At 40.0% G+C, this 12372-nt stretch overlaps 1 protein-coding gene across 4 annotated transcripts in view; it reads left to right on the forward strand.

Moving 5' to 3' along the window:
• PRDM5 (PR/SET domain 5) overlaps nt 1-11129 on the forward strand; it is a 54233-nt gene extending 43104 nt beyond the window's left edge. For 3 of the 4 annotated variants that reach the window (XM_050320553.1, XM_050320551.1, XM_050320552.1), the window contains exons 15-16: nt 6553-6657; nt 10256-10939. In XM_050320553.1, coding sequence (XP_050176510.1) covers nt 6553-6657; nt 10256-10420 — 270 coding nt within the window. In that variant the 3' untranslated portion in view covers nt 10421-10939. Of the gene's footprint in view, nt 1-6552; nt 6658-10255; nt 10940-10968 lie in introns of those variants that run through there. The other variant, XR_007629504.1, reaches the window with a different exon arrangement.
• Nucleotides 11130-12372: the final 1243 nt, after the last annotated feature.

Consider the following 12372-nt stretch of genomic DNA (forward strand, 5'->3'; position numbering starts at 1 on the left):
GTGAAATGAATTTACAGGCCATATCAGCTCAGAGGAAGCACATGCAGACTCCCAACCTTCACAGGGCAGTGAACTTCAGCTCCTTCCTAAGGCTTTAGACATCATATTACAGGGCTTGAGCTTAAACATGTGCAGAAATTCTTGTGAGTGACTGCAGCAGAACTGCTGATGTTTGGAAATCTGCTCATTGATAAGTGCCCAGAGTTATTGTCACGTCAAGTTGGTGTTTTAATTACTTCTGGAAATGGTGGGTTCATTACAGGTTATTTCAGTGATGGAAAACAGCAAAAGTGGAAGCAACTTGCAAACGGCTTTTCATTGCTTGATCTGCATATTCCATATTTCCATAGAACAGATATATGTAGTTTTCATAGCTTGTTTAAAAATCTGACTTTTGGTGGGTGGAAGGCTGCCTGTAATGCTCAAATTGCACATTCCTGAGGTAATTTCAAAACTACAGACATTGCAGTGTATCTGTAGGTCCCTTTTTTTCCCCATGCAGAAGTGCCTACTCTTTTAAAACACGTATTTAACTAAGTTTTTAAAATGCACCTAATGTTCAGAGATTGCACTGCAAGGCATAGAAAATTAAGTGATAAGAATATTTTTGTAAGTCTGCAACTGACTTTACTTGATGCTTGGCCAGTGTATATATTTACATATACATGTACTTATATACATACATCTATGTGTGTATATATATATAACTTAACTATGTAACTGCCCCCTCTTTTCTTCTTTAACCCAGAAGAATATTAAAATAATACTAAACAAAAAATAACGCCAGAGCAATATTGACAATCATGACATAATTTCACTTGTTCTGTGTTTCCCAGGAAATATTATTTGGGCTTAAAGTTTGCAAAAGGGTCATGTGTTCTAGAAGCAGCATAAAATGCTATTGTCAAAAAAAAAAAAAGACTTTGGGTACTAAATAGAGTCTTCTGTGCACATGACAGTGTGAAATGAAATAATATGAAGTGTTGATTGAATTTTGATTTTTTTTTCCCATACTGGATTTTATCTGTATTTCCCTGTTGGTAAGATATGAGTGAGTTCCCAAACATCTGTGTGAGGATGATGACTTTGCCAGGGCTGTGGTTTCCTTGCCTGTGGAATCTGTGTTTGTACACATAGTGTGGAAGGTTTGAATCCCACTGCACCTATATTTTCACACTTTTTTTTTTATGGAATGGTGACTGATGATCATTCCTTCCTCACAGAGTGAAAATGTACTTTTTCTCTATTGATACTGTTCTTTTTCCAGGAGCAAATGAACATCTAGTGAGTTTTCATCATGGCTGATTAAATAAACCCTCTTTCACTAAATCTTTAAAAGCAAAAAATGACCTTGAAAGTTTAAAAACCCCAAAGAAACAAACATTTCTCAGATTGCAGGTAGCAAATAGGCAGAACTACTATGGAAAATGGGAAGTTAATGGTATGGTAAAGTCCAAGCTTTTTAAGAAATTTACTTTTATTTCCTGTCAGGAATTTCAGTGAAGATGCATGTTTTTGTTTTCATTATAAATTTTATTGCAAAAAAGGGTGGTTTTTTTCAATACCCCTAATACTGAATTCATTGAGACCTGTTCTAACAAAAACATTAGTCACTTCTAATAAAAGTCACTTTTTTTGTTTGAAGTCTGCCAAAATTCTTTCACAGTTTTTTCAACAGGGAAGTTGAAATTGGAATTGGATTTATTGGAAATGGGGTTTTTTTAAAGGATTTTGCTTCTCAACTGAGGAAATGTGTAGTTGTAAAGTTATTTTTTTTTCAAATTGAGTTCTAATTATTATAAGATTGAAATGCCTGCCACTTCTGCAGAGTTGTAAATTCTCATCAACCTTTGTCTTCCCATGCCACTGTTACTTTAGGAATTCAGTACAAGTCTGATGGTTTCAGAAGGTCTCTGCTGTAATTCCCAAAACCTTTCCAATTACTGGGAGAGCGTCTCGTTATTTCTCGCACATTTTTCACCCTCAGATACCAAACTTGCACGATCTGTGATCTGAAGTGACTTTTCCTCTCATCTCACCAGGGAACATATTGCCAGCGGTGATGACCTCACAGAAAACACCAGTGATGGCATTTTCCTGATGTTAATCACCTTAGGGTTGGGGTTTTTTAGGGCTGAAACGTAACTAAACATCAGCTCCAGAAACCATCCATGTTTCTGTGGCACTTTCCTATCTTACTGCTTTATAGCTCATTCCCAACCCTTCAGTTTAGATGGCAGCTGGGATTTTATGCACCATGAGCCCTGTGTTGTTTCCAAACCTTTAAGATGTTTCCAAACCTTTTAGATGTTGCTTTTCAGGCTGTGGTGTAGCCCTTAAATTGTTCCTCGGGTTCCCCTTCAGGTGGGTTTTTTGGCAGAACGATACCTGCTCTGGTCACCATCTTTTGATGCTTTCCATGTACAAGTGGCCAAAGGGCTCCTGAGGGACACGTCAACATTAATAATCAGCAAGAATTAAAGCAAAGTGTTGCTGCTGTTAGGAAAAAGTTTAAAACACACGAAGCAAAGGGTTTGTGTGACTTAAGCTGTCTTAAACTGAACATCACTCCCCCAGGGCCTGAGGTGCCCTTTAGGTAATGCTTCCTGAAGAAGTTTGTCACTGTCCTCCCCATTTGTAAGCAGATTTCCTGCATTTTCAGGTTGGCAAAGCTGTAGGGATTACAGGTTTCTGTTGGAGAAATTTACTGCAGATCTGACTAGTTGATTTCCATGTTATCTGTCTGGTCATGTTTGTTCATTCTAGGCCACATTTTTCCATTCTTACTGAATTCTTTTTTTTAAACAATTTTTTATTAACCCTCTGTTGAAGTGATAATGCAAATACATGTAGCAGCAAATGATGTTCATTGAGAGTAATACAGGTGTTTTCGAAGGCCACATAAAAAGCAGTTGGAAAGCAGGACAGTGTTACTGTACTTACGTCTCATGAGCTAATATAAAAATATTAACTTGAGAGAAATTAGACCCAAGATAACTCTGGGATTTTCACTGTACTTTGTATGTCAGTTTAAAGGGATTATTGAGTAACATTTTGGTAGTCAAGTTCACTTTCTGAGTGCTATAAATCTGAAATCACTGTAATAAATTAGCTTAACCAAAAAGTAAAGAATAAAGTTTCTGGAGTGTGACTTCAGCTCGGTTTTAAATTGTTCTTTGAAAGAGTTGCTAGAACTATTTTTAATTCTCATTTATGTGAACCTTGAGCCATGATTTATTTGGATATAATAGCGTCTAGATTATATTTGTCTCGCCACTGCTGTGGAGCTCATTGAACAGTTCTAAATTCAGATTGGAAAAGTAAGCTGGAGACACTTCTCCCAAAGTCATTCATGTTTTACCTGCCTAAGGCTTTTTACCAGGTTTCCAGGAACAAGCACATGCACTGGTGCTCAGCTAATACACATAATGTACTTACATTGCTTAAGGGAGGTACAGTCAACCACGGAGCAGATCAGATATTCTGCATTTAAATGTTTCCATCTGCCGTGGTTGCAGGATGCTCTGTGCACGTGTTCCATGGAGCTGTTGAGGGTGGTGCCAATGGCAAATCAAGGTGTGGTTTGTGATTCAGCCAGCTGAGTGTGTACTGCAGGCACTGTTTTATTTGTCAGAGTTGTTAAAATGTTGATTTCCTCTCCGTTTTAGCATAGTGAAGTGAAAATCATCAGAGAATGGGAACTTTAAAGTTACATGCCGGTCTTACTGCAAAGCACCTTCCAGAATACCCTTTGGGCTCTGCTTGGCCTTTCCTTGTTTTGAGGCAGGGAGATTGTAAATTCCTGACTTACCTGCTTCTATTTATACCTGGCCTGCTTAAAACTGGGCTATTAAATCACTGCAGTATCAGCTCTGTCCTGTCTCTCTCTCTCTCCCCGCTCCCTGTCTCGTTTGTGTCACCCATAAAAGAAAACACATGTAATCCCTTGCCTTTGCTGCCATCCCAGTCATGGCCTGGCAGATGCTTTTTCAGCAGAGGGCAGATTTATAGTTCTAGCAGTTGCTGACTCCTCTGAAGTCAGACTTGGATGATCTTCCCGATGAGCTCCTGTTCTGTTGACAGTGAGCAGGTTTTCCCCTTTGCTTCATGTTTTAAATGTGTCCAGCTTCCTTCCAATCTCATCTCTGGTCCCTGTTGTCCTTCTGCGGTGGCATTAGCTTTTTCAGACCTGTTGCTGTGGGTTTTATCTCTTTTTTTGTTTTCTGTTCACGTTTAGAGCAGTGGTGGTTCTGCCAAGCAAACATCGTCTTTTCCATGTTACAAATGTTGCTTTCTCCAAGTATTGTGCAATGGGAATTTGATACTGGGGGAGGAGGAGGAGAGAGAAAAGGAAAAAGCACAGAATGTTTTGTTTTTAGTCTCTGAGAATGATGTCTTTGAAACCAACATACAAAAAAAGACTTTTTCTCTCAAGATAAACTCAGGGCCGAGTTTTTGCTCTGGGCAGCCCTGCTGATATTACTGAGACAGGCACAGATGTGAGTGGAGGGCAACTTTGCTTAGGGGAAGGGAGGCTGGTGGGAATCACAGTGGTGTCTGATGGACTCACTGCAATACGCAGATGTAAGGCATCTAAAATTAGATCAAAGCTCTGGATGAGCTTCATGCACTACATGTGGAATACAAATGCCAAGGGGATGGTTGGATACCCCCTTTTCTGCCACAGAGCGTAATGCAAATAGCCAAACAACCTGGGGGAAGGGGATAGGTTTGGGGCTTCAGCTTCCCCGAGTGTATAATGGCTCCTTCTCCAGGATGGAATCCTGCAGTCCCTTTACCTCTGGAATGAATGAGCCAGTCATGATCCAGACAGCTCTTGAGGTACCTGGAGAACCAGGTGAGAGAAGAGAGCAATCCACCCGGTGCAGTTTGCAGGAGTGAGTGTTTCCAGAGGTGTTTAAGATGTACACATCGTATACTCTACTTTGCACTTTCTGTGCAACAACCTACCCAGAGAAAGGCTGGTTTTGGAGGGCTCACAGAAATGTGGTTTGTGTTAACCACAATGCAAAACCAATTTAAAGGGTTGTTGCACAAACCTGCTTTTCATATGACTTATTCATACAATTCCCTTGGAAATGCAGTCCTGCTCCATGAAGCCTTCAGTCAGTCCAGCAAAGCTCCCTGTGACTTGAAGTTTTTGGTCTAGATGACGATTTTTGATTTTTTAGTTTTAGATAATTTGTTATGTTTTCCTTTATAATGAGGAATCATGGAAATGACACTGCCTCTTCTAGGAGACCTCATGGGTGGGGACTCCAAAATGAAGAACCTCATGTTCACTCCTGCTGGGGTCTCTGGACCTGCAAAGAGTGACCCTAAAGAGAGACTGGGATATCCCCAAAACTGCCCTAATTTATAGTGCACTGTGTTGGGTGTATGGAGACCTGGTTGTTCCCAACATAACTGAGAATAGGGATTCAATAACCAGAGAACTTTTTCTCTTTGTTGCTTTAACACCTGAGCTGAGTTGTTCTGTCTCACTTTTCCTTGAGTCCCACATTATCTCCCAAAAGGACTTTGAGTTCACTGCCTGTTATTTTTTAATTCACAGTTTTAACATGATTTTCAGTCATTACTTTCAATTTAATACAGTAAAAACTGTTTACTTTGCCTCAAATACCCTTCTTCAGAACTTCAGCAATAAAGAATTAGAGTCCACAGGAAAAAGGAGGATGAAAGAAGTATGGTTGATTCAAAACTAAAGGTGCCTCTACAGCATTAAAATTTTAATGAGGCCATGTGCAGTGCCATAATGCTAACTTTGATCTTTGATTTATTTAAGTGTTGATTCCCATACAGTTCTTTGGTAACTTTAGTGGAATCAAGGTGGAATTACACCTTATATGAATTTCTATGTTCAGGAAGAACTTTAAAGGGAAAAATCTTTACCTAAGTGGTTTTCCTTGCATATCTCTAATTCTTTGAGGTCAGTGAGATTGCAACTTTTATAACATCGTGTGTTACAGTAGCAGCTAACCAATAGTTCTAATAAAAATACAGATGGCTTGGTTGCCATCTGCACTTCTTTGAGATTCTGCAATGAATATGTGATTAACCTTCTGTCACCACTTCTCAAAAGAACTGTTTGCTCTGCCACAAGCTTTCCTTGTACCTTCTTTCCCTCTCCTCACCTCTTCCCCTGCTTGGAAACCTGCTAACAAACCTGAGGTTTTGTGGATAATTTTACTTGTCCGGATGCTTTAAGCGTTTGTGGAGGATAAAGGAAAGCGCATTGGAATTTTACATTTCTGTACCTTTCAGGTGACAAAAAGCAGACTCCCAAAATGGCTGGGTTTGAAGGACTGGAACAGATAATTAATTCCTAAGTGGGTGTTGAAGTGGAAACTGTCAGGCCCCAGCTTTCCCAGCTTTCACTTCATCATTTGAAAGTCGTTTGCTGTTGTTTTCACTGACTGTAATCCCTTAGAGAGAATATAAAACTTGCACCATCCAGCATGGAATTCCACCCCTTTAATGACTCGGGCTCTGTGTTGACTCACTTTCACTCCCTGTTGTCATTCCGTGCAGGAAAAGCCGTACCAGTGCTCGGAGTGTAACAAGGCTTTCAGTCAGAAGCGGGGCCTGGACGAGCACATGAGGACCCACACCGGAGAGAAGCCGTTCCAGTGTGATGTGAGTCCGGCTGTCCCTTTGTCTTCCTGGCTCCAGTGCAGCAGAGGGACCTAATTCCAGGGAGACCACGGCCTTGAGCCTCTTGGCTGTGGCATAAAGTTACACTTCATCTGGCCTTTGATTACCCAGACATTGAGAGGCCATGCAGGGAATTTTATGTACCCTCTCTGGTTGCCAAGAGCGTTGCACACCCTCTTATTTTATGGGTTTGGATCCCGTAAGAGTTATTTTCACCATTATTAATGCAATTTGGATGTTACAAGTTACAAAGTCACGCTGGTTGGGTTCCCACATAAATTTGTGCAACAGGTTAATAGTTGGAGATTAGCTTACGTAAGAAAAGGTATCTAATTTATTACATGGAATCTGAATGCTTCTGATGGTGAATGACACAAACATTTCCAGTTTCTACTGAAATCTGGCCTGATATTTTCAACATGTGCTCATTTTTCTGTCATTCAGTGGAGCAATCTGGGGTGCTGTGCACACTTGCAGCGCTGAGATGGAGCCTCTCAGGTTACAGTCCATAGATCACTGTCAGGTACCTTTCCTTAGCACACCCCATTTGTACACGACATCTCAGCTTTTGGGAGGTGTTGGAGGGGGGCTGAATGTGCACAAACTGGTGGGAAATAATGTCTTTGAGAACTATGAAATGCCAAAATGTCAAGCTGTTGCTTGAGTATTTAGGGGAAGGCATCAGGACAGGTCATAGAATTAGTTATAGGGACTTTGTGTTGTGATACTGGCTCTCGATGAATCTGTCCCAAGGCTGCCAGCTTTCACTTATGTCCTAGATGGCTCAGTCTGAGCAGTTGTAAATTTGCTCAGAACCTGCTAAAATTAGATGCAAAATTAGAATAACAGCTTGGCAGGAGGAGTTGCAAGGGTCTGTTAACTGGTCTGGTTTTTAGTGAATAATCTGATGTCATTTCATTGAGAATAAAATGTATTAATTTCATGGAAAAGTTCAGCTCAAATATTTCGCTGATGTCTACAAGTGAGGAGATTTGCTGTATTCTTTTGGGCTAATCTCAGTCTGGCTCTAGATAGTACCTGGAGGATTTCTTTAACTCCACCTCGTTGTCAATAACTTTTTCAGATTGCTGTACTGTTTATCAGCTGCTGGCCAGCTTGCAGTGTAAATGCAATCTTTCCCACACTGTAGATCCAAGATTCACTGCTCTTGGATTCACAGTTTGGTTTTTTCAGACTGACTTGATACGGTGGTTCTCTTTTTATTCATTTTTCCTTCCTTTAATTAAAAGTGGGAGCTGCATGAAAACATACTTTCCTGCTTCAACTTTTCCTTCAGTTTTCCTCATTAATGAAATAGAATTTACTTTCTCAGATCACAGCATTTCTAGGAACAGTTGGAATCTGTGTCTAGTCCTAGTCCTTCTCTTGCACAGTGCGTGTTACCAGATGTTCCAGCAGAAGTTACAGGAAAACCAGTAGTGGACAATTACAGAAAAATGTACCTATGGGAGACATTTATTGTGGTCTACCTGATACTGAATTTTCTTTTTGCACTCAGCTATTCTCACTTACAATTTTTTATCCTGCTCAAGAAAACTGTAGATGTTATTTTTCTTATAATGACTTGAGTGGTAATTTATGGCAATGGCCTCCCCAGATTCTTAACTGTGGAATACCACATCCCAGGTTTTTTTTAGACTGTATTTTTGCTTTAAAAAGATTAAGATGAAGGTGCTACAGTTTTATTTATGTGCCTATTGCTGTGTCTTATCAGTCAGCAGAACTTGGTGTCTCAGAGCTCTTGCATCCCACAGATAACAGTGGGAATTAAATATTCTCATTTTAAGATGAAAATTCTAATACATGTCTTGTAGGAAAGTGAGAATAACTGAAATACGAAGGTACAAAATGCAGTTTTCCCTAATATATTATATTTCTGTCCTCTCAAGGCCAGCTTGTTTTTTGCTGGAAGGCCAATTGAGCTTCAGTTGCCTCAGAGACACCAGATGATTTTTTGGGGGCAGCAAGGTCAAGTGCTGCCTGCCCTGGTTTCTGTCCAGTACAGTATTTCCCTGCACTCTGCCTCCAGTTGACCCTACACTTACTTTCAAATGTCAGTCTTTTCCATCCTCCCTACTTGACCAAAACTTTGATCATTTGGAAGAGATTGATTAGAGTTCAAGTGCACATTAGCAAGAGTGCCTGTAAATCCACAAAATACCAGTCTTGCTTAAAAAACTGATACATGGGGCAAACCCTTAAAAAAATCCCCCAAACTTGCCAGAGCCTTGGAGGGGCAGGAGGACACATAACAGAAGGGTGGCTGTTGCTTGAGTCTGAAAGAGGTGATTATACAGTGAGGGGAAAAGGTTGGACAGTTAAAGTTGCTGTGTAAAAGTCCACGTTATTATGTCATGTCATAAAGCCAAAAATGTTCCATTGCAACAGCACATACAGTGCCCTTGTCTGGGGAAACACTGTGGGGACAAAAACTTGCCTCTGGCAATTGCCCTTTTTATGGTCACTGCATGATTTTGCCTTAATTGGCATAAAATACATGTACTGGAGGTCAAAATTATCCACTCAGCTCTTGTTGTCTGTCTTGGTTTCCAAAGGAATCAGGAATCCCTCAGCATTTTCATTAGTTTGACACCAATGTGAATTTAAAGCTTCGTGTTTCTGAAGAGGGATTGTCCTGGGTTCCCTGAGATTTTTTTTTTTTTTCCTACATGACAGAGAGTTCTGTCTGGAATTAACCTGGAGTTTTAAGTTTGCAAGCCTGTGGGTGTTCACTCTTGTTTAATTATATGAGTCTTGCCTCTTCTGTTTGTCAGTCAGCAGCATACTTCCTTATTTTTTTTCCTTTTCCTGAGAAATTCATGCATGCAGTATATCCTTGCATGGAAAGAGAACATGAAAATAACATCGTGATTTTAGTTGAGTTGATGTCTTGCCTTAACTTTTACTTCTGACTTTTCTTGGCTGAGCTTTCATGTTTTTCATTGTAACTTCAACACCGGGATTTTTATAAGAAGCGATAGCTTTACTATGGCAGAGTCCCTCTTCCCTCCATTTATTTATTCAAATGGAGAATCAACTGGACAGCTTGGAGATCAGTGGAGGAAGGGAAGCAGCACAGCAGATAGTAAAGCAAAAGAGTTTCACCTCCATTTGCTAGAGGTCTTCCATTTTCTTGGCCAGGCAGAGAGACATCGAAACAGTGAGGTTTCCTTTATAATAATTATAACCTTTCTTGCAGTCTTCAGACTCTATTTATCCTCACTCCTCCCTGCTGGTAACTGAGTGAGCTCAGATGTCTTTGTGGAGGTCAGGAAGCAAATATTTCATCTGAGGTCCAACTAACAGAGGCCTGTGATGCTTTGTCGTAATTTTTCTCCACCCCAGATAGAACAATAAGTTTAAAAAAAACCAAAGCAGCAAACAAGAATCATAATCTTTAATGTGCTGTCTGAAGGAGTTATTGTTCCAAAGCCCAGCCTCATTTCTTAAGCACTGCAGGTATGTGTGGCTGTGCCTTCAGCGATGCCACGTGAGGTGCATTATCCGTGCTTGGAGTTGCAAGGCTTCATTTGGCTTTGTCCTGCCTTCCCTGCCCCAGGTGTGCGATCTGTCCTTCAGCCTGAAGAAGATGCTGATCCGCCACAAGCTGACCCACAACCCCAACCGGCCCATGGCAGAGTGCCAGCTCTGCCACAAGAAGTTTACAAGGAATGACTACCTCAAAGTGCACATGGAAAACGTCCACGGGGAGACCGACAGCTAATTATGGCCTCTGACCCTACACAAGAATGGATCCAAAGCCGTGCATTTGAGCGTGCACAAACTCCAGGCTTTTCACCTGGCTTATAGGAACAGGCAGGAGAAACAACTGCAATGTGGGTGTTCCCACTTTCTAAAAAAAAATATATGCTAGTAGAAAAAAACCAAAGAAAGATGTTCACCTGATTTATAACGTAACTTGAAAATTAAAAGTTGAAGATAAAAGAACTTGGGGAAAATTGTTATCCTCATTTGAAACAAGAAAAAAGGCAAAAAAAAAAGCTTTAAGCAAACTTGTCTTTGTTAATTACATCCCTAGAAACGTAGATATTAATAGCATTACCTGGAAATCCTGGACTCTTGCGACTGAACCCTTGGCTGTCTGCAACTGTATTTCTGTATCTAAGCTACAAGGCTCCATTAAAATTATTTAATGTGAAACCACGCAGAATTTGTCATTCCAATCGATTGCTGATTGCATCCAGGCTTATTTTATCCATGTCATAATTCTGCACTTTGTTGTAACGTGATTTTGTCTCATTTTATTTACAGCTTTCTCGCTGCTATGTGAAAGTCATTAACTTGAATTGGTTCTTGAGATGCCAAAATGTATGAGTACAGAAGCTGTGGAATTCTATCAACATTAAGTATGAGGCAGAGGAGGATTTATTTCTTCTGGTTACATGAATCAAGAACTAAAGTGAAAACTTTGAGCAATTCAGTTCAAGTGCTGTATTCATACCCCTCACTGTGGCTGGCAAGGCAAGTGGAAACACATCTTAGCAGAGTGGCTTGAGCAGCTACAATTGCTGAGTTAACATGCACTTGATTTCCTGCTGAACAGCTGGTTCTTCCTGCTGAATCAGATGCTCTGGATTTCTTCATCCCACTTAGCCACCCTTTTTTTCCCCCCTTATTTATCTTCATGAGCGCTGGGAAAAATACGGTTTTACTACTAAGTAAAAATCAAATTCTTGTTATCAGTGAGTTGTTTACTGCAGAAAACTCTTCAAAAGAGTTCCCACAGGCCCTCTGGTACCAGCCTGATAACCAAGAAATCTTTATCTACGAGGACAGTAAAACTGTAACTTCAGAGGGTTACAGTGAAATTCCTGAGTTATCAGCAGTTAATATTAAGGCTCTGGCATTAGCAAACTGTTCATATTCAGTTTGGACCTGTCAGTGTTTTGTCAAATGTACTTGCAGTGGGACATCTTTCTTCTACATTTCATGGGAAAAGAATTCAGCTTCTTTCTGAACCGCAGCAGGGGCCTTTATGTGAACTGAACAGCATAGCTCTTTATCTCATGGCATACTCTACCCAAATCTTTTTATCACATGGGAGATTTGCTACTCAGAGAAGCAAAAAAAAAAGTGTTATACAGTAACACTTGAATATTTTATTGCATTTAGTTTGCCTTTTGAAATGCATATGCTTATTTGTTTTAAAGTTGTATGGGATTACTGCAGATTTTGGAGGAAAAGTGGGATTATAAGTAATTCTCTTGTTGGTGAGAACCACCTATGTGTAAAAGCATGCTAAGTCTTCATGGGACTTTTTGCTTCCTGAGAGGTACATGGAACTTGGAGACTTTACCAGTTCCATACAAACAATCTGTTCCTATAAATCCAGTGTAGTGTGTGTGTGACAGACAAATATAAACATTATGAAGTGGAGTAGAGAATGTTCCTCTCCTGGTTTTTGAAGAGTTTGTTAGAATTTATCAGCACAGTGTATTTCTAAGTCCAGATGTCTTCAATTTATTGCTACAGTTATTATAAAAATTAATTTAAGTGTTGAGGTAGCAAAAGCAACCAGTACCATATACTGAGATGTGAAGTGGTGATTTAGCTGTATTTTCTTAATTATCTGCAAGGAGAATTAGGTTGATGACTTTTTGACGTATCTGAAGTGGGTGACTTTTTTTTTGTTGTCATTTGTCTTTTTGACGTCAA

The sequence above is a fragment of the Myiozetetes cayanensis genome, unplaced genomic scaffold (assembly GCF_022539395.1).
Source record: "Myiozetetes cayanensis isolate MyiCay16 unplaced genomic scaffold, myiCay2020 scf24, whole genome shotgun sequence".
Lineage (NCBI taxonomy): Eukaryota > Metazoa > Chordata > Aves > Passeriformes > Tyrannidae > Myiozetetes > Myiozetetes cayanensis.